Source organism: Oncorhynchus keta, chromosome 8 (genome assembly GCF_023373465.1).
Source record: "Oncorhynchus keta strain PuntledgeMale-10-30-2019 chromosome 8, Oket_V2, whole genome shotgun sequence".
In the NCBI taxonomy this organism is placed as follows: Eukaryota; Metazoa; Chordata; class Actinopteri; order Salmoniformes; family Salmonidae; genus Oncorhynchus; species Oncorhynchus keta.
This window is the reverse complement of record NC_068428.1, coordinates 30,264,252-30,291,635: the sequence shown is the minus strand read 5'-3', so window position 1 is coordinate 30,291,635 and position 27,384 is coordinate 30,264,252. Positions and strand designations below refer to the sequence as shown.

Below are 27,384 nucleotides of genomic sequence, written 5' to 3'. Positions count from 1 at the left end.
TCACTACACTCTCTACAGTAGACATCTCTACACTATCTACAGTAGACATATCTACACTATCTACAGTAGACATCACTACACTATCTACAGTAGACATCACTACACTATCTACAGTAGACATCTCTACACTGTCTACAGTAGACACCCCTACACTGTCTACAGTAGACATCACTACATTATCTACAGTAGACATCTCTACATTATCTAGAGTACAGTAGACATCACTACACTATCTACAGTAGACATCTCTACACTGTCTACAGTAGACACCCCTACACTATCTACAGTAGACATCTCTACATTATCTAGAGTACAGTAGACATCACTACACTATCTACAGTACAGTACACATCAATACACTGTCTAGAGTAGACATCTCTACACTGTCTACAGTACATCACACATCACTACACTATCTACAGTACAGCACACATCACTACACTATCTACAGTAGACATCACTACACTGTCTATAGTACAGCACAAATCACTACACTATCTACAGTAGACATCACAACACTATCTACAGTATACATCTCTACACTATCTACAGTAGACATCACTACACTATCTACAGTAGACATCTCTACACTATCTACAGTACAGTAGACATCACTACACTATCTACAGTACAGTAGACATCACTACACTATCTACAGTACAGTAGACATCACTACACTATCTACAGTACAGTAGACATCACTACACTATCTACAGTACAGTAGACATCACTACACTATCTACAGTAGACATCACTACACTATCTACAGTATACATCTCTACACTATCTACAGTAGACACCTCTACACTATCTACAGTACAGTAGACATCACTACACTATCTACAGTACAGTAGACATCACTACACTATCTACAGTACAGTAGACATCACTACACTATCTACAGTACAGTAGACATCACTACACTATCTACAGTAGACATCTCTACACTACCTACAGTACAGTAGACATCACTACACTATCTACAGTAGACATCACTGCACTATCTACAGTACAGTAGACATCTCTACACTATCTACAGTAGACATCTCTACACTATCTACAGTAGACATCACTACACTATCTACAGTACAGTAGACATCACTACACTATCTACAGTAGACATCTCTACACTATCTACAGTACAGTAGACATCACTACACTATCTACAGTACAGTAGACATCACTACACTATCTACAGTACAGTAGACATCACTACACTATCTACAGTAGACATCACTGCACTATCTACAGTACAGTAGACATCTCTACACTATCTACAGTAGACATCTCTACACTATCTACAGTAGACATCACTGCACTATCTACAGTACAGTAGACATCACTACACTATCTACAGTATACATCTCTACACTATCTACAGTACAGTAGACATCACTACACTGTCTACAGTAGACATCACTACACTGTCTACAGTAGACATCTCTACACTATCTACAGTACAGTAGACATCACTACACTATGTACAGTACAGTGGACACCTCCACACTGTGTACAGTACACATCTCTACACTATCTACAGTACACATCTCTACACTATCTACATTAGACATCTCCACACCGTCTACAGTACAGTAGACATCTCTACACTGTCTACAGTACAGTACACATCACTACACTATCTACAGTAGACATCTCTACACTGTCTACAGTACAGTAGACATCTCTACACTGTCTACAGTACAGTACACATCACTACACTATCTACAGTAGACATCTCTACACTGTCTACAGTACAGCACACATCACTACACTATCTACAGTACAGTGCCATACACATCACTACACTATCTACAGTACAGTACATTAGACATCACTACACTGTCTACATTACTGTATAAATAACTACACTATCTGCAGTACAGTAGACATCACTACACTGTCTACAGTAGACATCACTACACTGTCTACAGTAGACATCACTACACTATCTACAGTAGACATCTCTACACTATCTACAGTAGACATCCCTACACTGTCTACAGTAGACATCACTACACTATCTACAGTAGACATCTCTACATTATCTAGAGTACAGTAGACATCACTACACTATCTACAGTACACATCTCTACACTATCTACATTAGACATCTCCACACCGTCTACAGTACAGTAGACATCACTACACTATCTACAGTACAGCACACATCACTACACTATCTACAGTAGACATCACTACACTGTCTATAGTACAGTATACATCTCTACACTATCTACAGTAGACATCACTACACTATCTACAGTAGACATCTCTACACTATCTACAGTACAGTAGACATCTCTACACTATCAACAGTAGACATCACTACACTATCTACAGTACAGTAGACATCACTACACTATTTACAGTACAGTAGACATCACTACACTATCTACAGTACAGTAGACATCACTACACTATCTACAGTACAGTAGACATCACTACACTATCTACAGTACAGTAGACATCACTACACTATCTTACAGTAGACATCACTACACTATCTACAGTACAGTAGACATCACTACACTATCTACAGTAGACATCTCTACACTGTCTACAGTAGCCATCTCTACACTATCTACAGTAGACACCACTACACTATCTACAGTAGACACCACTACACTATCTACAGTAGACATCACTACACTATCTACAGTAGACATCTCCACACTATCTAAAGTAGACATCACTACACTATCTACAGTACAGTAGACACCACTACACTATCTACAGTAGACATCTCCACACTATCTAAAGTAGACATCACTACACTATCTACAGTACAGTAGACACCACTACACTATCTACAGTAGACATCACTACACTATCTACAGTAGACATCTCCACACTATCTAAAGTAGACATCACTACACTATCTACAGTAGACATCTCTACACTATCTACAGTAGACATATCTACACTATCTACAGTAGACATATCTACACTATCTACAGTAGACATATCTACACTATCTACAGTAGACATCACTACACTATCTACAGTAGACATCACTACACTATCTACAGTAGACATCTCTACATTATCTAGAGTACAGTAGACATCTCCACACTATCTACAGTACAGTAGACATCACTACACTATCGACAGTACAGTACATTAGACATCAATACGCTGTCTACAGTAGACATCACTACACTATCTACAGTACAGTAGACACCACTACACTATCTACAGTAGGCATCACTACACTATCTACAGTAGACATCACCTCACTATCTACAGTAGACATCTCTACACTGTCTACAGTAGACATCCCTACACTGTCTACAGTAGACATCACTACACTGTCTACAGTAGACATCACTACACTATCTACAGTACAGTAGACATCACTCCACTATCTACAGTAGACATCTCCCACACTATCTACAGTAGAGATCACTACACTGTCTACAGTAGACATCTCTACACTATCTACAGTAGATATCTCTACACTATCTACATTAGACATCTCCAAACCGCCTACAGTACAGTACACATCACTACACTATCTACAGTAGACATCTCTACACTGTCTACAGTACAGTACACATCACTACACTATCTACAGTACAGTGCCGTACACATCACTACAATGTCTATCGTAGACATCACTACACTATCTACTGTACAGTACATTAGACATCACTACGCTGTCAACAGTAGACATCACTACACTATCTACAGTAGACATCTCTACATTATCTAGAGTACAGTAGACATCACTACGCTATCTACAGTACAGTACACATCAATACACTGTCTACAGTAGACATCTCTACACTGTCTACAGTACAGCACACATCACTACACTATCTACAGTAGACATCACTACACTGTCTACAGTACAGCACACATCACTACACTATCTACAGTACAGTACACATCACTGCACTATCTACAGTAGACATCTCTACACTGTCTACAGTACAGCACACATCACTACACTATCTACAGTAGACATCACTACACTGTCTACAGTACAGCACAAATCACTACACTATCTACAGTAGACATCACAACACTATCTACAGTATACATCTCTACACTATCTACAGTACAGTAGACATCACTACACTATCTACAGTAGACATCACTACACTATCTACAGTACAGTAGACATCACTACACTATCTACAGTACAGTAGACATCACTACACTATCTACAGTAGACATCTCTACACTGTCTACAGTACAGCACACATCACTACACTATCTACAGTAGACATCACAACACTATCTACAGTATACATCTCTACACTATCTACAGTAGACATCACTACACTATCTACAGTAGACATCTCTACACTATCTACAGTACAGTAGACATCACAACACTATCTACAGTATACATCTCTACACTATCTACAGTAGACATCACTACACTATCTACAGTAGACATCTCTACACTATCTACAGTACAGTAGACATCACTACACTATCTACAGTAGACATCACTACACTATCTACAGTACAGTAGACATCACTACACTATCTACAGTACAGTAGACATCACTACACTATCTACAGTACAGTAGACATCACTACACTATCTACAGTACAGTAGACATCACTACACTATCTACAGTACAGTAGACATCACTACACTATCTACAGTACAGTAGACATCACTACACTATCTACAGTAGACATCTCTACACTGTCTACAGTAGCCATCTCTACACTATCTAAAGTAGACATCACTACACTATCTACAGTACAGTAGACATCACTACACTATCTACAGTAGACATCTCCACACTATCTAAAGTAGACATCACTACACTATCTACAGTACAGTAGACACCACTACACTATCTACAGTAGACATCACTACACTATCTACAGTAGACATCTCCACACTATCTAAAGTAGACATCACTACACTATCTACAGTAGACATCTCTACACTATCTACAGTAGACATCACTACACTATCTACAGTAGACATCTCCACACTATCTACAGTAGACATCCCTACACTGTCTACAGTAGACATCACTACACTGTCTACAGTAGACATCACTACACTATCTACAGTACAGTAGACATCACTCCACTATCTACAGTAGACATCTCCACACTATCTACAGTAGAGATCACTACACTGTCTACAGTAGATATCTCTACACTATCTACAGTAGATATCTCTACACTATCTACATTAGACATCTCCAAACCGCCTACAGTACAGTACACATCACTACACTATCTACAGTAGACATCTCTACACTGTCTACAGTACAGTACACATCACTACACTATCTACAGTACAGTGCTGTAGACATCACTACACTATCTACTGTACAGTACATTAGACATCACTACGCTGTCAACAGTAGACATCACTACACTATCTACAGTAGACATCTCTACATTATCTAGAGTACAGTAGACATCACTACGCTATCTACAGTACAGTACACATCAATACACTGTCTACAGTAGACATCTCTACACTGTCTACAGTACAGCACACATCACTACACTATCTACAGTAGACATCACTACACTGTCTACAGTACAGTAGACATCTCTACACTGTCTACAGTACAGTACACATCAATACACTGTCTACAGTAGACATCTCTACACTGTCTACAGTACAGCACACATCACTACACTATCTACAGTACAGTAGACATCACTACACTGTCTACAGTACAGCACACATCACTACACTATCTACAGTAGACATCACTACACTATCTACAGTATACATCTCTACACTATCTACAGTAGACATCACTACACTATCTACAGTAGACATCTCTACACTATCTACAGTACAGTAGACATCACTACACTATCTACAGTACAGTAGACATCACTACACTATCTACAGTACAGTAGACATCACTACACTATCTACAGTAGACATCACTACACTATCTACAGTACAGTAGACATCACTACACTATCTACAGTACAGTAGACATCACTACACTATCTACAGTACAGTAGACATCACTACACTATCTACAGTACAGTAGACATCACTACACTATCTACAGTACAGTAGACATCACTACACTATCTACAGTACAGTAGACATCACTACACTATCTACAGTAGACATCTCTACACTGTCTACAGTAGCCATCTCTACACTATCTACAGTAGACATCACTACACTATCTACAGTAGACACCACTACACTATCTACAGTAGACATCACTACACTATCTACAGTAGACATCTCCACACGATCTAAAGTAGACACCACTACACTATCTACAGTACAGTAGACACCACTACACTATCTACAGTAGACATCACTACACTATCTACAGTAGACATCTCCACACTATCTGAAGTAGACATCACTACACTATCTACAGTAACTATCTCTACACTATCTACAGTACAGTAGACACCACTACACTATCTACAGTAGACATCACTACACTCTCTACAGTAGACATCTCTACACTATCTACAGTAGACATATCTACACTATCTACAGTAGACATCACTACACTATCTACAGTAGACATCACTACACTATCTACAGTAGACATCTCTACATTATCTAGAGTACAGTAGACATCTCCACACTATCTACAGTACAGTAGACATCACTACACTATCGACAGTACAGTAGTCTTCACTACTCAATCTACAGTAGACATCACTACACTGTCTACAGTAGACATCTCTACACTATCTACAGTACAGTAGACACCACTACACTATCTACAGTAGACATCCCTACACTGTCTACAGTAGACATCACTACACTATCTACAGTAGACATCACTCCACTATCTACAGTAGACATCTCCACACTGTCTACAGTAGAGATCACTACACTGTCTACAGTAGACATCTCTACACTATCTACAGTAGATATCTCTACACTATCTACATTAGACATCTCCAAACCGCCTACAGTACAGTACACATCACTACTACACTATCTACAGTAGACATCTCTACACTGTCTACAGTACAGTAGACATCACTACACTATCTACAGTACAGTGCCGTACACATCACTACAATGTCTATCGTAGACATCACTACACTATCTACTGTACAGTACATTAGACATCAATACGCTGTCTACAGTAGACATCACTACACTATCTACAGTAGACATCTCTACACTATCTACATTTACATTTAAGTCATTACATCACTACACTATCTACAGTACAGTAGACATCTCTACACTATCTACAGTACAGTAGACATCTCTACACTATATACAGCACAGTAGACATCACTCCACTATCTACAGTACAGTAGACATCTCTACACTATCTACAGTACAGTAGACATCTCTGCACTATCTACAGTACAGTAGACATCACTACGCTGTCTACAGTAGACATCACTACACTATCTACAGTAGACATCTCTACACTATCTACATTTACATTTACATTTACATTTAAGTCATTACATCACTACACTATCTACAGTACAGTAGACATCACTACACTATCTACTGTACACTAGACATCACTACACTATCTACAGTACAGTAGACATCTCTACACTATCTACTGTACACTAGACATCACTACACTATCTACAGTACAGTGGACATGTCTACACTATATACAGCACAGTAGACATCACTCCACTATCTACAGTACAGTAGACATCTCTACACTATCTACAGTACAGTAGACATCTCTACACTATATACAGCACAGTAGACATCACTCCACTATCTACAGTACAGTAGACATCTCTACACTATCTACAGTACAGTAGACATCTCTGCACTATCTACAGTACAGTGGACATGTCTACACTATATACAGCACAGTAGACATCACTCCACTATCTACAGTACAGTAGACATCACTACACTATCTACAGTACAGTAGACATCTCTACACTATCTACAGTACAGTGGACATGTCTACACTATATACAGCACAGTAGACATCACTACACTATCTACAGTACAGTAGACATCACTCCACTATCTACAGTACAGTAGACATCACTACACTATCTACTGTACACTAGACATCACTACACTATCTACTGTGCACTAGACATCACTACACTATCTACAGTACAGTAGACATCTCTACACTATCTACAGTACAGTAGACATCACTCCACTATCTACAGTACAGTAGACATCACTACACTATCTACTGTACACTAGACATCACTACACTATCTACTGTGCACTAGACATCACTACACTATCTACAGTACAGTAGACATCTCTACACTATCTACAGTACAGTAGACATCACTACACTATCTACTGTACACTAGACATCACTACACTATCTACAGTACAGTGGACATGTCTACACTATATACAGCACAGTAGACATCACTCCACTATCTACAGTACAGTAGACATCACTACACTATCTACTGTACACTAGACATCACTACACTATCTACAGTACAGTAGACATCTCTACACTATCTACTGTACACTAGACATCACTACACTATCTACAGCACAGTAGACATCACTCCACTATCTACAGTACAGTAGACATCACTACACTATCTACTGTACACTAGACATCACTACACTATCTACAGTACAGTAGACATCACTACACTATCTACTGTACACTAGACATCACTACACTATCTACTGTACACTAGACATCACTCCACTATCTACAGTACAGTAGACATCACTCCACTATCTACAGTACAGTAGACATCACTACACTATCTACTGTACACTAGACATCACTACACTATCTACTGTGCACTAGACATCACTACACTATCTACAGTACAGTAGACATCTCTACACTATCTACAGTACAGTGGACATGTCTACACTATATACAGCACAGTAGACATCACTACACTATCTACAGTACAGTAGACATCTCTACACTATCTACAGTACAGTAGACATGTCTACACTATATACAGCACAGTAGACATCACTCCACTATCTACAGTACAGTGGACATGTCTACACTATATACAGCACAGTAGACATCACTACACTATCTACTGTACACTAGACATCACTACACTATCTACAGTACAGTAGACATCACTACACTATCTACTGTACAGTAGACATCACTACACTATCTACTGTACACTAGACATCACTACACTATCTACTGTACACTAGACATCACTACACTATCTACTGTACAGTACAGTCCAATAAGTTCAAAGAAATTGTCAGCCCGGATTATGTATGGCTAGCTCAGCAAGATCCCTCCACTCTGTCATGTAAAATAATTCAGCACACTCTCCTCTCCTATCCCTCCACCTTCCCTCCCTCCGCCTCTCCTCCCCGTCCATCCTCAGAAAGATCTTTCTCGCTCTCCTCCAATGTAAATCACTTCAACACACACGTTTCTGTTGCATTCAGTGTCATTATCTCACAGTATTACGGACCATCAAAGTTGCTCGTCCAGAATAGTAGTGTAAATGATCCTGGACCTGTGAATGGCAGGCTTTTTACACCATATAGGAGGGAATAGTCTGCAGAGGAGCTGGAATGTTCAGTTGACTTGTAGTTTAGGAACATGTCAACTTTCAGCTGGTGCTGCTCATTTGAATTCCAAACCGTTCTCAATGCATATGAGTCATTGAAAAGTATTGACTTAAAGTTGTTGGTTTGTTAAACAAGAACTCTCTTCACTTATCGGCCTTTACTTATAATTCAACTTTATTATTACGTTTTGAGAATAATTCATTGTCACTTGGCAGAACTTTGGAATTAATACATGTATCAATTCATACGACCCCCAGTTAACCTTTGCCACCACTCACCGCCTGATGCTCTACAGATGGTCATACTATTAACAAACTATCTGTTGATATCGGTTTAGTATAAGGGTTAGGGCTAGGTTTAGGATAAGGATTAAGGTTGGGTTTAGGGCTAGGTTTAGAATATGGATTAGGGCTAGGTTTAGGATAAGGATTAAGGTTGGGTTTAGGGCTAGGTTTAGAATATGGATTAGGGCTAGGTTTAGGATAAGGATTAAGGTTGGGTTTAGGGCTAGGTTTAGAATATGGATTAGGGCTAGGTTTAGGATAAGGATTAAGGTTGGGTTTAGGGCTAGGTTTAGAATATGGATTAGGGCTAGGTTTAGGATAAGGATTAAGGTTGGGTTTAGGGCTAGGTTTAGAATATGGATTAGGGCTAGATTTAGAATAAGGGTTAGGGCTAGGTTTAGTGTAAGGGTTAGGGCTAGGTTTAAGATAAGGATTAAGGTTGGGGTTAGGGCTAGGTTTAGGATAAGGATTAAGGTTGGGACTAGGGCTAGGTTTAGGATAAGAATTAAGGTTGGGGTTAGGGTTAGTATATAGTTAGTTGAAATGTTACTAATAGCCTGTAGATAGTCTATAGAACATCTACAGATGGACTTTCCAAATAAAGTGTTACCCATTTAAATGTCAAAATACTGTTTTTCATGTGTTTTGAATCATATTGTACAACAGCTGATGAAACTAACACTGTAAAAGTGTGAACAATGTGATCAGTGTTATTTCCTGATAGATGCTGATAGATGTTTTTACATGGGTGGAGCTTGCCTGGTGTAATCACCAGGTGGTAAAAGTTAATAGACCAATAACAAAGAGAGTTCCAAACCTCTCTACCAATAGCAGCTAGTTTTCAACTTACATCCCTCCCATTAGGCCCATCAAATTAGGTTCGTCACTCAGACCACTCACAGACAATCGGTTGAGGTTGGTACGTCATGTCGTGATCGGGGATATTGATTATGGCAGCCCCCCCGCACCTCTCTGATTCAGAGGGGTTGGGTTAAAGGCGGAAGACACATTTCAGTTGAATGCATTCAGTTGTACAACTGACTTTCCTTTCCCTTTCCCTTCGTGACGGTAGTGGTGGAAGGGTCAGTGGGATTGTCATTATCCCAGAAACCCTAGAATCACTAGGATTTCATACCGCCACGACACATCCACAGATGATGCAATCTCTATTGCACTCCAAACTGCCCTTTCCCATCTGGACAAAAGGAACACCTATGTGAGAATGCTATTAATTGACTACAGCTCAGTGATCAACACCATAGTGCCCTCAAAGCTCATCAATAAACCAAGGACCCTGGGACTAAACACCTCCCTCTGCAACTGGATCCTGGACTTTCTGACGGGCCGCCCCCAGGTGGTGAGGGCCAGTAACAACACATCCGCCACGCTGATCCTCAATACAGGGGCCCCTCTTGGGGTGCGTGCTCAGTCCCCTCCTGTACTCCCTGTTCACTCATGACTGCACGGCCAGACACGACTCCAACACCATCATTAAGTTTGACAACGACGAGACAGCCTATAGGGAGGAGGTCAGAGTCCTGGCCATGTTGTACCAGGACAACAACCTCTCCCTCAAGTGATTAAGACAAAGGAGATGATTGTGGACTACAGAAAAAAGAGGACCGAGCACGCCCCCATTCTCATCGACGGGGCTGTAGTGGAGCAGGTTGAGAGCTTCAAGTTCCTTGGTGTCCACATCACCAACAAACTAACATGGTCCAAGCACACCAAGACAGTCGTGAAGAGGGCACAACAAAACCTATTCCCCCTCAGGAGACTGAAAAGATTTGGCATGGGTACAGCTGCACCATTGAGAGCATCCTGACTAGTTGCATCACTGCCTGGTATGGCAACTGCTCGGTCTCCGAACGCAAGGCACTACTAGGATAGTGCGTACGGCCCAGTACATCACTGGGGCCAAGATTCCTGCCATCCAGGACCTCTATACCAGGCGGTGCCAGAAGAAGGCCCTAAAAATTGTCAAAGACTCCAGCCACCCTAGTCATAGACTGTACCGGAGCGACAAGTCTAGGTCGAAGAGGGCTTCTTCCCCCAAGCCAAAAGACTCTTGGATTTCTAATCAAATGGCTACCCAGACTATTTGCATTGCCCCTCCCCCCCCCCTATTTTACACTGCTGCTACTCTCTGTTGTTATCATCTATGCATAGTCACTTTAATAACTCAACCTACATGTACATATTACCTCAATTACCTCGACTAACCGGTGCCCCCGCACATTGACTCTGTACTGGTACCCCCATGTATATAGACTTGATATTGTTATTTTACCGCTGCTCCTTAATTACTTGTTAGTTTTATTTCTTATTATTATTCATATTTTTTTATTTTTTTTTACTGCATTGTTGGTTAGGTGCTCGTAAGTAAGAATTTCACTGTAAGGTCTACTACACCTGTTGTATTCGGAACATGTGACTAATACAATTTGATTTGATGTCTGTTTCTTGCTTGCCCTTTTTCTGTATCATATCCCCAGTGCAGCTTGCTGCTTCTTGCTATTACAGTAATTACAGGAATATACTTAATTGTTACCCAGAAATGATTTGATATTGAGCTAAAAACATCTGCATTTGGCCTTTTAAAACCTCTTAGGGATAAGCGGGACGCAAATGTCTCAACTGGCCAATTGCCAGGGAAAAGGCAGAGCACCAGATTAAAATAAAATGCTATAAAATTCAAACTTTCATTAAATCACACATGTAAGATACTCAATTAAAGCTACACTCGTTGTGAATCCAGCCAACATGTCAGGTTTTAAAAATGTTTCTCGTTGAAAGCATAAGAAGCTATTATATGATAGCCTGCACCATCTGCACCAGCAGTGAACAAAGGAGATAGCATATTTCAACCCTGCAGGTGTACACAAAACGCTGAAATAAAATATAAAACATGCATTACCTTTGACAAGCTTCTTTTGTTGGCACTCCAATATGTCCCATAAACATCACAATTAGTCATTTTGTTCGATTAATTCCATCCATATATATCCAAAATGTCCATTTATAAAGTGCATTTGATCCAGAAAAAAAACATGTACAAAAAACGCAACGTCACTACAAAATATTTCAAAAGTTGCCGATAAACTTTGCCAAAATATTTCAAACTACTTTGGTAATAAAACTTTAGGTATTTTTAAACGTTAATAATCGATCAAATTGTAGACGGGGCAATCTGTATTCAATACAGGAAAGAAAACAAACCAGCGCTGCTTTTCACGGCTTGCGCAACTCACAAAAATTCCCGAGTTGGCCTACTTCTTTATTGCACAAAGGAATAACCTCAACCAAATTCCAAAGACTGGTGACATCCAGTGGAAGCGGTAGGAATTGAACACAGGTTCCTATGAATTATCCCTTGGCAAAGACAATTCAGGGAACAAAGAGGTGGGAAAAAAAAAATTCTGAACAGATAGTCCTCGGGGTTTTGCTATACTCACAGACATGATTCAAACAGTTTTAGAAATTTCAGAGTGTTTTGTATCCAAATGTATGAATAATATGCATATCTTATATTCCTAACATGAGTAGCAGGAAGTTGAAATTGGGCACGCTATTTATCCAAAAGTGAAAAATGGGAATGATTAGGTGGCCATGATGGTATGAGGGTCAAGATTGGGAATTTAGTCAGGACACCGAGGTTAACACCACTACTCTTATGATAAGTGCCATGGGATCTTTCGTGACCACAGAGAGTCAGGGCACCTGTTTATCGTCCCTTCAGAAAGACGGCACCTTACATAGAGCAATGTCTCCAATCACAAAAGGGTTGTAGGTTCGATTCCCTTGTGTGCCTTCATGTGTTAGCTGTAAGTCACAGATAAAAGTATCTGCTAAATGACCATATTATATTGAATATCAGGCGGTAGAAGCTGCTTTTGTTAAGAGTTGGCCTAAGGCAGGGTATTCCAAACTAGGGGACAAAGCTCCATGCAGGGTCGCCTGATTTGATTTGCGGTTGGTTCATAGAACCCGGGGTTAAGTCAAGTGACCTCCAGTAGCCACTAGATGTGGTTGTACTAAGCAAAGCAGATTCTGTTTTCTTCCTACAGATGTGGCTCAATCTTTTGAATGCTTTAAGCTACAAAATATTATGACCCCATCACTGAAATCTAAGACTCTCAGGAACACGTACAGTTGAAATCGGAAGTTTACATACACCTCAGCCAAATACATGTAAACTCAGTTTTTCACAATTCCTGACATTTAATCCTCGTAAAAATTCCCTGTCTTAGGTAAGTTATGATCACCACTTTTTTTTAAGAATGTGAAATGTCAGAATAATAGCAGAGAGAATTATTTATTTCTGCTTGAATTTCTTTCATCACATTCCCAGTGGGTCAGAAGTTGACATACGCTCAATAAGTATTTGGTAGCTCTGCCTTTAAATTGTTTCACTTGGGTCAAATGTTCCGGGTAGCCTTCCACAAGCTTCCCACAATAAGTTGGGTGAATGTTGGCCTATTCCTCCTGACAGAGCTGGTGTAACTGAGTCAGGTTTGTATGCCTCCTTGCTCGCACACGCTTTTTCAGTTCTGCCCCCACATTTTCTATAGGATTGGAGTCAGGGCTTTGTGATGGCCACTCCAATACCTTGACTTTGTTGTCCTGAAGCCATTTTGTCACAAATTTGGAAGTATGCTTGGGGTCATTGTCAATTTGAAAGACCAATTGTGACCAAGCTTTAACTTCCTGACTGATGTCTTGAGATGTTACTTCAATATATCCACATAATTTTCCTCGCTTATGATGCCATCTATTTTGTGAAGTGCACCAATCCCTCCTGCAGCAAAGCACTCCCACAACATGATGCTGCCTACCCCGTGCTTCATGGTTGAGATGGCGTTTTTCAGCTTGTAAGCCTCCCACTTTTTCCTCCACACATAACAATGGTCATTATGGCCAAACAGTTCTATTTTTGTTTCATCAGACCAGAGGACATTGCTCCAAAAAGTACGATCTTTGTCCCCATGTGCAGTTGCAAACCGTAGGCTGGCTTTTTTATGGCTGTTTTGGAGCAGTGGCCTCTTCCTTGGTGAGCGGCCTTTCGGGTTATATCGATATAGGACTCGTTTTACTGTGAATATAGATACTTTTGTACCTGTTTCATCCAGCATCTTCACAAGGTCCTTTGCTGTTGTTCTGGGATTTATTTGCACTTTTCGCACCAAAGTATGTTCATCTCTAGGAAACAGAACACGTATCCTTCCTGAGTGGTATGATGGCTGAGTGGTCCCATGGTGTTTAAACTTGTGTAATATTGTTTGTTCAGATGAACGTGGTACTTTCAAGTGTTTGGAAATAAGGATGAAGGATGAACCAGACTTGTGGAGGTTTACCATGTTTTTTTCTGAGGTCTTGGCTGATTTCTTTAGATATTCCCATGATGTCAAGCAAAGAGGCACTGAGTTTGAAGGTATGCTTTGAAATACATCCACAGGTACACCTCCAAATGACTCAAATGATGTCAATTAGCCTATCAGAAGCTTCTAAAGCCATGACATCATTTTCTGGAATTTTCCTAGATGTTTAAAGGCACAGTCAACTTAGTGTATGTAAACTTCTGACCCACGAGAATTGTGATACAGAGAGTTATTTGTGAAATAATTTGTTAACAATTGTTGGAAAAATGTCTTCTGTCATTGTAATGGCTCTCTTCTATTTATATATTTTATTTCTATCTCCTCCTCTGACGAAGAGGTAGAACAGGGATCGGACCAAAATGCAGCGTGATCATGATTCATGATATGTTTTAATGACGGAAAACTATACATGCAGAAACTACAAAAATAATGAAATGAAATAATGAAAACCGAAACAGCCCTATCTGGTGCAAACACAAAGACAGGAACAATCAACCACGAAACACTCACAGAATATGGCTGCCTAAATATGGTTCCCAATCAGAGACAACGAAAATCACCTGACTCTGATTGAGAACCGCCTCAGGCAGCCATAGAATACATAGACACCCCACAAACCCCTAAGACAAAAACACACCACAATAACCCATGTCACACCCTGGCCTGACCAAACAAATAAAGAAAACACAAAATACTAAGACCAAGGCGTGACAGAACCCCCCTCCCCTAAGGTGCGGACTCCCGGACGCACATCAAAACCATAGGGAGAGTCCGGGTGGGCGTCTGTCCATGCTGGCGGCTCCGGCTCGGGACGTGAACCCAACTCCATAAATGTTTTAGTTCCTCCCCCTCGCGTCCTGGGATAATCCACCCTCGCCGCCGACCATGGCCTAATAGTCCTCACTCAGAACCCCACTGGACTGAGGGGCAGCTCGGGACTGAGGGGCAGCTCGGGACTGAGGGGCAGCTCGGGACTGAGGGGCAGCTCGGGACTGAAGAGAAGCTCGGGACTGAGGGGCAGGTCAGCATTGAGGGGAAGCCCAGCACTGAGAGGAAGCTCAGCACTGAGAGGAAGCTCAGCACTGAGAGGAAGCTCAGGCAGGTAGTTGGCTCCGGCAGATCCTGGCTGGCAGGCGGATCTGGAAGAGTCTGGTTGACTGGCAGATCTGGAAGAGTCTGGCCGACTGGCGGATCTAGCTGCTGTGGCTGCTCCATGCAGACTGGCAGCTCTGGCTGCTCCATGCAGACTGGTAGCTCTGGCTGCTCCATGCAGACTGGCAGCTCTGGCTGCTCCATGCAGACTGACAGCTCTGGCTGCTCTATACAGACTGGCAGCTCCATGCAGACCGGCAGCTCTGGCTGCTCTATGCAGACTGGCAGCTCCATGCAGACCGGCAGCTCTGGCTGCTCTATGCAGACTGGCAGCTCTATGCAGACTGGCAGCTCTGGCTGCTCCATGCAACCTGGCAGCTCTGGCTACTCCATGCAGACTGACAGCTCTGGCTGCTCCGAACAGGCAGGAGACTCCGGCAGCGCTGGAGAGAAGGAAGGCTCTGGCTGCGCTAAACAGGCGGGAGACTCCGGCAGCGCAGGAGAGGAGAAAGGCTCCGACAGCGCTGAACAGGCAGGAGACTCCGGCAGCGCTGGAGAGGCGAGGCGCACTGTAGGCCTGATGCGTGGTGCTGGCACTGGTGGAACTGGATAGAGAACACGCACAGGAAGCCTGGTGCGGGGAGCTGCCACCGGAGGACTGGTGTGTGGAGGTGGCTCTGGATAGACCGGACCGTGCAGGCGCACTGGAGCTCTTGAGCACCAAGCCTGCCCAACCTTACTTGGCTCGATGCCCACTCTAGCCCGGCCAATACGAAGAGCTGGTATGAACCGCACCGGGCTATGCACCCGCACTGGAAACACTGTGCACTTCATAGCATAACACAGTGCCTGCCCGGTCTCTCTAGCCCCCCGGTAAGCACATGGAGTTTGCGCAGGTCTCCTACCTGGCATAGCCATACTCCCTGTGTGCCCCCCCCCCCCAAGAAATTTTTGGGGCTGACTCTCAGGCTTCCATCCGCGTCACCGTGCTGCCTCCTCATACCAGTGCCTCTCCGCTTTCTCCGCCTCCAGTTCTTCCTTGGGGCGGCGATATTCTCCAGGCTGAGCCCAAGGTTCTTCACCGTCCAGTTCGTCCTCCCATGTCCAGTCCCTCTCTCGCTGCACCTTGGTGCGGCTACACTCCCCTGGTTTAGCCCAGGGTCCTCTCCCGTCGAGGATTTCCTCCCAAGTCCAGAAATTCTTGTCGCGCTGCTCCTGCTGCCACTGTTGCCTGTTACCACGCCACTTGGTCCGGGTGGGGTGGGTGATTCTGTAACTGCTCTCTTCTATCTCCTCCTCTGACGAAGAGGTAGAACAAGGATCGGACCAAAATGCAGCGTGATGATGATTTGTGATATGTTTTAATGACGGAAAACTATACATGCAGAAACTACAAAAATAATTAAATGAAATAATGAAAACCGAGACAGCCCTATCTGGTGCAAACAAAAAGACAGGAACAATCACCCACGAAACACTCACAGAATATGGCTGCCTAAATATGGTTCCCAATCAGAGACAACGAAAATCACCTGACTCTGATTGAGAACCGCCTCAGGCAGCCATAGACTACGTGGACACCCCATAAACCCCTAAGACAAAAGCACACCACAATAACCCATGTCACACCCTGGCCTGACCAAACAAATAAAGAGAACACAAAATACTAAGACCAAGGCGTGACAGTCATGCACAAAGTAGATGTCCTAACCTATTTGCCAAAACTATAGTTTGTTAACAAGAAATTTGTGGAGTGGTTAAAAAACAAGTTTTTTTGACTCTAACCTAAGTGTATGTCAACTCCCGACTTCAACTGTACGTAAGTACTGTTTCCCTTTATTATGCCCACAAGCCATTAGAACCGAGTGGACAAGACCAAGCACTAAATCACATGGGGGGGGATTAAATTATTTTATACGCAGAAGATCATACAACTTTATTGCCTGGTGATCTTCTGAACCCAATACCTTTCTGATGCATTTTAGTCACTTCAAACCATCTTCAGATTTAAATCTTGTCCAAAGTATTGTCAGACCGATTTCTAATAGACTGTCATGGCCCAAATTAAAAAGTTAACATTGGCGGTTGATTGCATAATTTTCTTTACATGGTGGGGTCACAAAAAAAAGTGATATCAAAATGGGGTCGCAGGCCAAAATAGTTTGGGAACTCCTGGCCTAAACATTTGTTGAAAAATACATATCCTGATTCATACTGTGATATGGAATCACTCAAAGCCCTTAAGCATTTGACTTTCTGAACCTCTCTGACCGTGTCTGGCCATATCTAACCGTGTGGTATCTTTCCTCTGCAGGGACCCTGAAAAGCTTGCTGCAATATCACATTATGGAGATGATTATTGGCAACACTTGAGGCGGCTCTGACTGCGTGTCACAGTCTCTGGCTGAGTTTGACCGTGTGTGACCGTGTGGTCTCTCTTATCTGTAGGGACCCTGAACGCACTCCTGAGACAGAAGGGTCATGCAGCGACAGAGGGGCCCACCTGGTCACTGAGCGGTAACCAAGGCGACCACTGGAAACAGGCCAAAGTTAGCATCCACCCAACTGCCTCTTTCCAGGTGAGTAAAACCTTGTGCGATTGGATGATTCGGGAGTCAGTCAGGGGAAGAATCCCAACTTAAAGTCTATGTCTATAACAGCTATCTCTCTCCATCTCTCTCTTTTTCTCCCACCTCAGGTGGTGCTGGAGGGTATCCGAGGTCCTGGTATTGAGGGGGATATCGCAATTGATGATGTCACCCTGGAGGAGGGGGAGTGTAGAGATCTACCGGCCGTTAGTGAGTACAGAAGCATAAGAGGAGTTTATCCCTAGTTGCTCATCTGAAGATGGTTGTATGTTTAACACCCTGATGGATAAGATAAGGCTTTGGGAGAGGGTAAGATCATCTTACAAGTGTGCCTAGAGCTGCTTTTTATTGCACCTGCGATAACATTAGCAAAACTGTATTCGAACAGTACACTTTGATTTGATTTCAGATGCTTATCTATGGTCAGTTCTCAAGTCAGTTAAGATTTTGGGGAAGACATAGTAAGCTGGTTGTAGATCTTTTCTGTCTCTCAATTCATTTTAAGAGGCTTTATTGGCACGGGAACATATGCTTACATTGCTAAAGCAAGCGAAATAGATAATAAACAAGGCCCTACTTGGTTGGTGACAGAAGCACCAGATCATCAGAAACAGTAAACATTTGACTTCAGATTCTAGTATGGTGAAAACGGGTGCTGCAAACTGTTCTCGTGCCCTCGCCAATTCATTGATATATACAGTGTGTTGAAGAGGTTTGGGCTTAAGATGCATCCTTGTCTCACCCCTCAGCCCTGTGGAAAGAAATGTGTGTGTTTGACAATTTTAACTACACACTTGTTGTTTGTGTACATGGATTTTGCAACTTTCCATCAAGTTCTATTGCAGACCCTCATGCCAAATTGAGTCGAACATTTTTTCAAATCAACAAAGAATAAGAAGACTTTGCCTTTATTTTAGTTTGTTAAATGTGAATATGTGGTCTGTCATACGATAATTTGGTAAAAGCCCATTTGACATTTGCTCAGTACATTGTTTTAGCTGAGGAAATGTACGATTCTACTGTTAATGATAATGCAGAGGATTTTCCCAGGGTTGCTGTTGACGCATATCCCCCGGTAGTTATTGGGGTCACTTTTGTGGATTGGGATGATCAGACCTTGGTTCCAAATATTGGAGAATATGCTAGAGCTGAGGATGATGTTAAAGAGTTGAACCTCTCTAGGATAGGGGACGCTCACGTCCCACTTGGCTACTTGGCCATTCAAATAAATTCATTAAATCACACATGTAAGATACTCAATTAAAGCTACACTCGTTGTGAATCCAGCCAAAATGTCAGATTTTAAAAAGGCTTTTCGGCGAAAGCATAAGAAGCTATTATCTGATGATATCACAATAGTAAACAAAGAGGATAGCATATTTCAACTCTGCAGGCGCTACACAAAACGCAGAAATAAAATATAAAACATGCCTTACCTTTGACAAGCTTCTTTTGTTGGCACTCCAATATGTCCCATAAACATCACAATTGGTCCTTTTGTTTGATTAATTCCATCCATATAATATCCAAAATGTCAATTTATTTGACGCGTTTGATCCAGAAAAGAACAGCTTCCAAAATGCGCAACGTCACTACAAAATATTTTAAAAGTTGCCTATAAACGTTGCCAAAATATTTCAAACTACTTTTGTAATACAACTTTAACTTCTTGTATCGAGCCATCCAGGATCCGGGATAATGACTACAGCCTCAAGCTATTACCATAACGCAACGTTAACTATTCATGAAAACCGCAAATGAAATGAAATAAATCTGCTAGCTCTCAAGCTTAGCAGTGTTAACAACACTGTCATCTCAGATTTTCAAAATATGCTTCTCAACCATAGCAAAACAAGCATTTGTGTAACAGTATTGATAGCTAGCGTGGCATTTAGCGTTAGCATTCAGCAGGCAACATTTTCACAAAAACAAGAAAAGCATTAAAATAATATAATTTACCTTTGAAGAACTTCGGATGTTTTCAATGAGGAGACTCTCAGTTAGATGGCAAATGTTCAGTTTGTCCAAAAATATTCTTTGTATAGGAGAAATCGCTCCGTTTGGTACATCACGTTTGGCTACCAAAAAAAAAACGTCATCAAAACACCAAACATTTTTCCAAATTAACTCCATAATATCGACTGAAACATGGCAAACGTTGTTTAGAATCAATCCTTAAGGTGTTTTTCACATATCTCTTCGATGATATATCGTTCGTGGAAGTGTGCTTTCTCCTCTGAATCCCATGGGAAAATGCCTGCAGCTGAAGATTACGCACCAATTTAGACAAAGGACACCGGGCGGACACCTGGTAAATGTAGTCTCTTATGGCCAATCTTCCAATGATATGCCTACAAATACGTCACAATGCTGTAGACACCTTGGAGAAACGACAGAAAGGGCAGGCTCATTCCTGGCGCATTCACAGCCATATAAGGAGACAATGGAAAACAGAGCCTCAAAAATTCTGCTCATTTCCTGTTTGAAGTTTCATCTTGGTTTCGCCTGTAGCATCAGTTCTGTGGCACTCACAGATCATATCTTTGCAGTTTTGGAAACGTCAGAGTGTTTTCTTTCCAAAGCTGTCAATTATATGCATAGCCGAGCATCTTTTTGTGACAAAATATTGCTCTTAAAACAGGCACGTTTTTTTATCCAATAATGAAATAGCGCCCCTATAGGTTCAAGAGGTTAAGTATTTTTAAACGTTAATAATCGATCAAATTGAATACGGGTCTATCTGTTTTCAATAGAGGACGAGAGGAAACTAACACTATGTTTCATGTCTTGGCCAACTCTCAACAACAGTGTTACGCAGTTCCTAGATGGCATACTTCACTGCACAAATGAATAACCTCAACCAAATTCCAAAGACTGGTGACATCCAGTGGAAGTGGTAGGAACGGAACACAGGTTCCTAAGAAATATAATTTGCCAATGAGAACCCAGTGAACAGACAGAGACCTAAAAAAATAATCTGAACGGTTAGTCCTCGGGGTTTTGCCTGCTACATAAGTTCTGTTATACTCACAGACATGTTTCAAACCGTTTTAGAAACTTCAGAGTGTTTTCTATCCAAATCTACTAATAATATGCATATCTTATATTCTTGGCATGAGTAGCAGGAAGTTGAAATTCGGCATGCTATTTATCCAAGAGTGAAAATGCTGCCCCCTATACCTTACATTTACATTTAAGTCATTTAGCAGACGCTCTTATCCAGAGCGACTTACAAATTGGTGCATTCACCTTATGACATCCAGTGGAACAGCCACTTTACAATAGTGCATCTAAATCTTTTAAGGGGGGGGGGGTTGAGAAGGATTACTTTATCCTATCCTAGGTATTCCTTAAAGAGGTGGGGTTTCAGGTGTCTCCGGAAGGTGGTGATTGACTCCGCTGTCCTGGCGTCGTGAGGGAGTTTGTTCCACCATTGGGGGGCCAGAGCAGCGAACAGTTTTGACTGGGCTGAGTGGGAACTGTACTTCCTCAGTGGTAGGGAGGCGAGCAGGCCAGAGGTGGATGAACGCAGTGCCCTTGTTTGGGTGTAGGGCCTGATCAGAGCCTGGAGGTACTGAGGTGCCGTTCCCCTCACAGCTCCGTAGGCAAGCACCATGGTCTTGTAGCGGATGCGAACTTCAACTGGAAGCCAGTGGAGAGAGCGGAGGAGCGGGGTGACATGAGAGAACTTGGGAAGGTTGAACACCAGACGGGCTGCGGCGTTCTGGATGAGTTGTAGGGGTTTAATGGCACAGGCAGGGAGCCCAGCCAACAGCGAGTTGCAGTAATCCAGACGGGAGATGACAAGTGCCTGGATTAGGACCTGCGCCGCTTCCTGTGTGAGGCAGGGTCGTACTCTGCGGATGTTGTAGAGCATGAACCTACAGGAACGGGCCACCGCCTTGATGTTAGTTGAGAACGACAGGGTGTTGTCCAGGATCACGCCAAGGTTCTTAGCGCACTGGGAGGAGGACACAATGGAGTTGTCAACCGTGATGGCGAGATCATGGAACGGGCAGTCCTTCCCGGGAGGAAGAGCAGCTCCGTCTTGCCGAGGTTCAGCTTGAGGTGGTGATCCGTCATCCACACTGATATGTCTGCCAGACATGCAGAGATGCGATTCGCCACCTGGTCATCAGAAGGGGGAAAGGAGAAGATTAATTGTGTGTCGTCTGCATAGCAATGATAGGAGAGACCATGTGAGGTTATGACAGAGCCAAGTGACTTGGTGTATAGCGAGAATAGGAGAGGGCCTAGAACAGAGCCCTGGGGGACACCAGTGGTGAGAGCGCGTGGTGAGGAGACAGATTCTCGCCACGCCACCTGGTAGGAGCGACCTGTCAGGTAGGACGCAATCCAAGCATGGGCCGCGCCGGAGATGCCCAACTCGGAGAGGGTGGAGAGGAGGATCTGATGGTTCACAGTATCGAAGGCAGCCGATAGGTCTAGAAGGATGAGAGCAGAGGAGAGAGAGTTAGCTTTAGCAGTGCGGAGCGCCTCCGTGATACAGAGAAGAGCAGTCTCAGTTGAATGACTAGTCTTGAAACCTGACTGATTTGGATCAAGAAGGTCATTCTGAGAGAGATAGCGGGAGAGCTGGCCAAGGACGGCACGTTCAAGAGTTTTGGAGAGAAAAGAAAGAAGGGATACTGGTCTGTAGTTGTTGACATCGGAGGGATCGAGTGTAGGTTTTTTCAGAAGGGGTGCAACTCTCGCTCTCTTGAAGACGGAAGGGACGTAGCCAGCGGTCAAGGATGAGTTGATGAGCGAGGTGAGGTAAGGGAGAAGGTCTCCGGAAATGGTCTGGAGAAGAGAGGAGGGGATAGGGTCAAGCGGGCAGGTTGTTGGGCGGCCGGCCGTCACAAGACGCAAGATTTCATCTGGAGAGAGAGGGGAGAAAGAGGTCAGAGCACAGGGTAGGGTACCTTAAGGAGCTAAGTACGGCCAATTGGAATTTGTGGTCTGTATATTTTATAATTGAATTGAGGATACCTTCAACCCCACAGGCCTTTTTGGGTTGGAGGGTTTGTATTTTGTAATGTGTTCTGGTCATCTTTAATAGTTTATTTTAAGATTTGTATTTGATCTTGTATATGTTTTTGCTGTTTGTTCTTTGTTATAGAGCCAAAAAGATTGGAGAAGTGATGTATCCATACATCTCTATTTTGGATAGATAACTCTTCGTGTTGTTGTTTGTTTCCAATATTCCAAGAACTGGTTAGATTCTATGGATTCTTCAATTACATTGAGCTGATTTCTGACGTGCTGTTCCTTCTTTTTCCGTAGTGTATTTCTGTCTTGTTTTAGTGATTCACCATAGTGAAGGCGTAGGCTCAAGTTTTCTAGGTCTCTATGTTTTTGGTTGGATAGGTTTCTCAGTTTCTTTCTTAGGTTTTTGCATTCTTTATCAAAACATTTGTCAATGTTGTTCATTTTCTTAGGTTGTCAGCTTGAACTTTTTTTATTTGATAGGGAAGCTGAGAGGTCAAAAATACTGTTTAGGTTTTCTACTGCCAAGTTTACACCTTCACTATTACAGTGAAACCTTTTGTCTGGGAAATTGTCGAGAAGGGATTGAATTTGTTGTATCCTAATTGTTTTTTTTTGGTAGATTTCCACACTATTTTCCTTCCATCTATACCATTTGTTGATATTATTCAGTTCCTTTGGCTTTGATGCCTCATGATTGAGCATAGCACCGTTCAAGTAGAGCATGAATTTGCTGTTATCTGATAGGGGTGTCAGTGGACTGACTGTGAACACTTTAAGGGAATCTGGGTTTAGGTCAGTAGTCTACAGTACTACTGTCAAGAGATGAGCTATAGGTGTACCTACCATAGGAGTCCTCTCAAAGCCTACCATTGACTCTTTACATACCCAGCATCCGACAGAGCTGCAGGAGTTGTGGCCCGTTTTTGTTGGTTATGTTGTTGTAGTTGTGTCTAGGGGGGCATATGGGGGAGGGAATGCTGTAGGTTTTTTATGGGGGGGCCTATATAGGGTGTGGTCAGGGTTTTCTTGGGGTCGTCTTAGCTGGTTGGGGTGTGGCTGGTGATGCTGTGGTGTGGGTGCAGGTCCTTCAGGAGAGGGTCTTGCAGAGGTGCTTTCTCCCTCTCTCTCTCTCTCTCTCTTGTTCACTCTCGCTGTCTCAGGAGGGCCAATTCTAACCGGCAGCTATAGTGTCTCTCTAGAAAGAGAGGGGTGGGGTTGCCATAGCAACAGGGCAGTAATCACATGAATGATAGCCGTCCCGAACAAACGGAGCGACGGAACGAGCGACAGTCCGCGGGGAGGGGATCACTGTAATTGCAGACAAGGAGGAACAAACAGAGAGAGAGAGCAAAAATAGAAAAGCATGACAGGTAATGGCTTGCAATTGACGAGGCGGACATATTGACAAGATAGGAGGAGGAGAAGTAGGACTGTGTTGCTCACTGCAGGAGGGAGAGGAAGTCTGATTAAAGTCAGCTTCTAAATGGACACACACTCTCTCACACACAAACACACCACACACTCCTGGGAAATAAACTTCTTAGTTTGAATTTGATTTTAAGTTAACAGATTGAAGGAGTGTTGATAGGTTTTTCTGGGAATTGAATAAAGGGAATCACTTGTGAACAATTGTAACGAACAAATTGTGATATTGCTTTTTTGTCAAATTAATAAATTCCTACATACTTGTTCTCACAATACCTGTGTTACTTAACTGGAAAATCAAAACTGAGAAATGAATTACACAATCAGACTGAGCTGTCGCTATGAATAAGATTTTAAGCATAACTGGTCACTATTTCAACATCTACTTTGTAAAACAAAATATGTAAAACAAAATATTTCCAGTTACAATATCCAGGAGTAATATCTTAATAAAGTAAACTAGTAAACTAAACCATGTCAAGTCCAAGCAATCTACTGGCAGTAGTTTCAGACAATGTTTGTCTGCAGTGCATCTGGCTCCATTATCATTCAGATCAGTTTAATCACTTCATTAGTAGTTAAGGAGTTAGTCTCCCAGGTCGAGGACAGACTCTCTCCATGCATTATGGATTTACCATCTCTCACCATGAATATTACATGATCCTGACTGCCACCATGGCAACAGCATGTGTTTTAATGAAAGTTCTTCTAATGTCTCATTTTAACAAAGAATTACTGGATATTATTACTGGAGATATTTTTGGGAGGAAACAGATTTGATGATGATGCCAAATGTTATTGAACAAATGTTTAACTCTGTCTCCGCCCCCTTTAGATCTCAGATCCGCTGCCCCATCTACATCTGCCCATATATGGCTGCTGAGTGTCACCTTGGCGATGACCTTCCGGTGGGGTCATAGGTGACCCTGCCCTGCGCCATCTGGCGGAGGCAAACGGGCCGAACCGGTCTCGGGCCCGACCTCGGCCCTGGTGTCTGTGTTATTGTACCCTCAGCATCCAATCACCAAAGATTCATGCATTCAGAAGGCGGCGGCGAGGGAATCCAAACACAGACCACCAAGAGGGACGAAAATCTTTAAAACAGACGGAAAAAAGGAAAAAAAATACCACATAAAACAAAATAAAATTAGATCCGCAATTTTTTTTAAAGAGACAACTTTTCCAGAAAATTGCTCCTCAAGCGCAGGATTGTGAGCACTTTTTTACGAGAGCGAAGCAAAGCCAGGTGTTGAGACGCCTGGACTTTAGTGAGAGTGTTCACAAGCGCAGCGGGAAAACTATTTGTAAAGCACAAGAACAATTTTGCCAGCCAGGAAACTTAAATTGAAAGGTAAGTGGGAATTGAGACATTGGGGACTTTTTGAGGAACAAAATGACTTTTCCTTGGCTTTAAAAAACACATGGAATTGAAGCTTTTCTCTGTCTGTCTTATCTTTTTGGAGTTGCACCTGATACACATCAAGGACAATTTTCACTCTGCCCAGCCACCCTGACCTTCACACCTTGACATGTCTCTCTCTCGACTTGATGCTGTGCAGTAGAAAACAGAAACTTGGACATTTAGTTATCTATCCCAGCTCTCTCTCCCCTCTTTCCCAGTAGCTGCCTAAGTATTTCACAACACTGTCCTCACCAGTCCAAGTGGCCAACAGAGGGTATATGAGGCCAAGTAAGCAGGCCCCAGGCAGACTCCAGGCAAACCCCAGGCAGGCTCCAGACTCAGGGTCTGTAGGTTAGATGGAGAGGAGGAGTAGGAGAGAGAGTTGAAGAGGGGTGTGCCATAGAGGTGGAGAGGTGTGGGGCATAGAGGTGGAGAGGTGTGGGGTATAGAGGTGGAGAGGGGTGTGCCATAGAGGTGGAGAGGGGTGTGCCATAGAGGTGGAGAGGTGTGGGGTATAGAGGTGGAGAGGGGTGTGTCATAGAGGTGGAGAGGTGTGGGGTATAGAGGTGGAGAGGGGTGGGGCATAGAGGTGGAGAGGGGTGGGGCATAGAGGTGGAGAGATGTGTGGCATAGAGGTGGAGAGGGGTGGGGTAGGAGAGAGAGTTGAAGAGAGGAGGGTTTGGGGTTAGGACAGATGACGTGTATAGGGAGGTGGAGGTCTGTAGCAGTCAGAAAGAGGTGGGTGGAGATGGACAGACAG

At 42.7% G+C, this 27,384-nt stretch overlaps 1 protein-coding gene across 2 annotated transcripts in view; it reads left to right on the top strand.

The window, feature by feature from the left end:
• LOC118371785 (MAM domain-containing glycosylphosphatidylinositol anchor protein 2) overlaps nucleotides 1–27,121 on the top strand; it is a 473,444-nt gene extending 446,323 nt beyond the window's left edge. Inside the window, exons 16-19 of one of the 2 annotated variants that reach the window (XR_008141009.1) lie at nucleotides 18,666–18,796; nucleotides 18,916–19,015; nucleotides 26,058–26,573; nucleotides 26,686–27,121. Coding sequence is in view for 1 of the 2 variants with exons in the window: in XM_052523975.1 (XP_052379935.1) it covers nucleotides 18,666–18,796; nucleotides 18,916–19,015; nucleotides 26,058–26,146 (320 nt within the window). In the remaining variant the exon portion in view is untranslated. Of the gene's footprint in view, nucleotides 1–18,665; nucleotides 18,797–18,915; nucleotides 19,016–26,057 lie in introns of both variants that reach the window. The other variant, XM_052523975.1, reaches the window with a different exon arrangement.
• The last annotated feature ends 263 nt before the right edge of the window (nucleotides 27,122–27,384 follow it).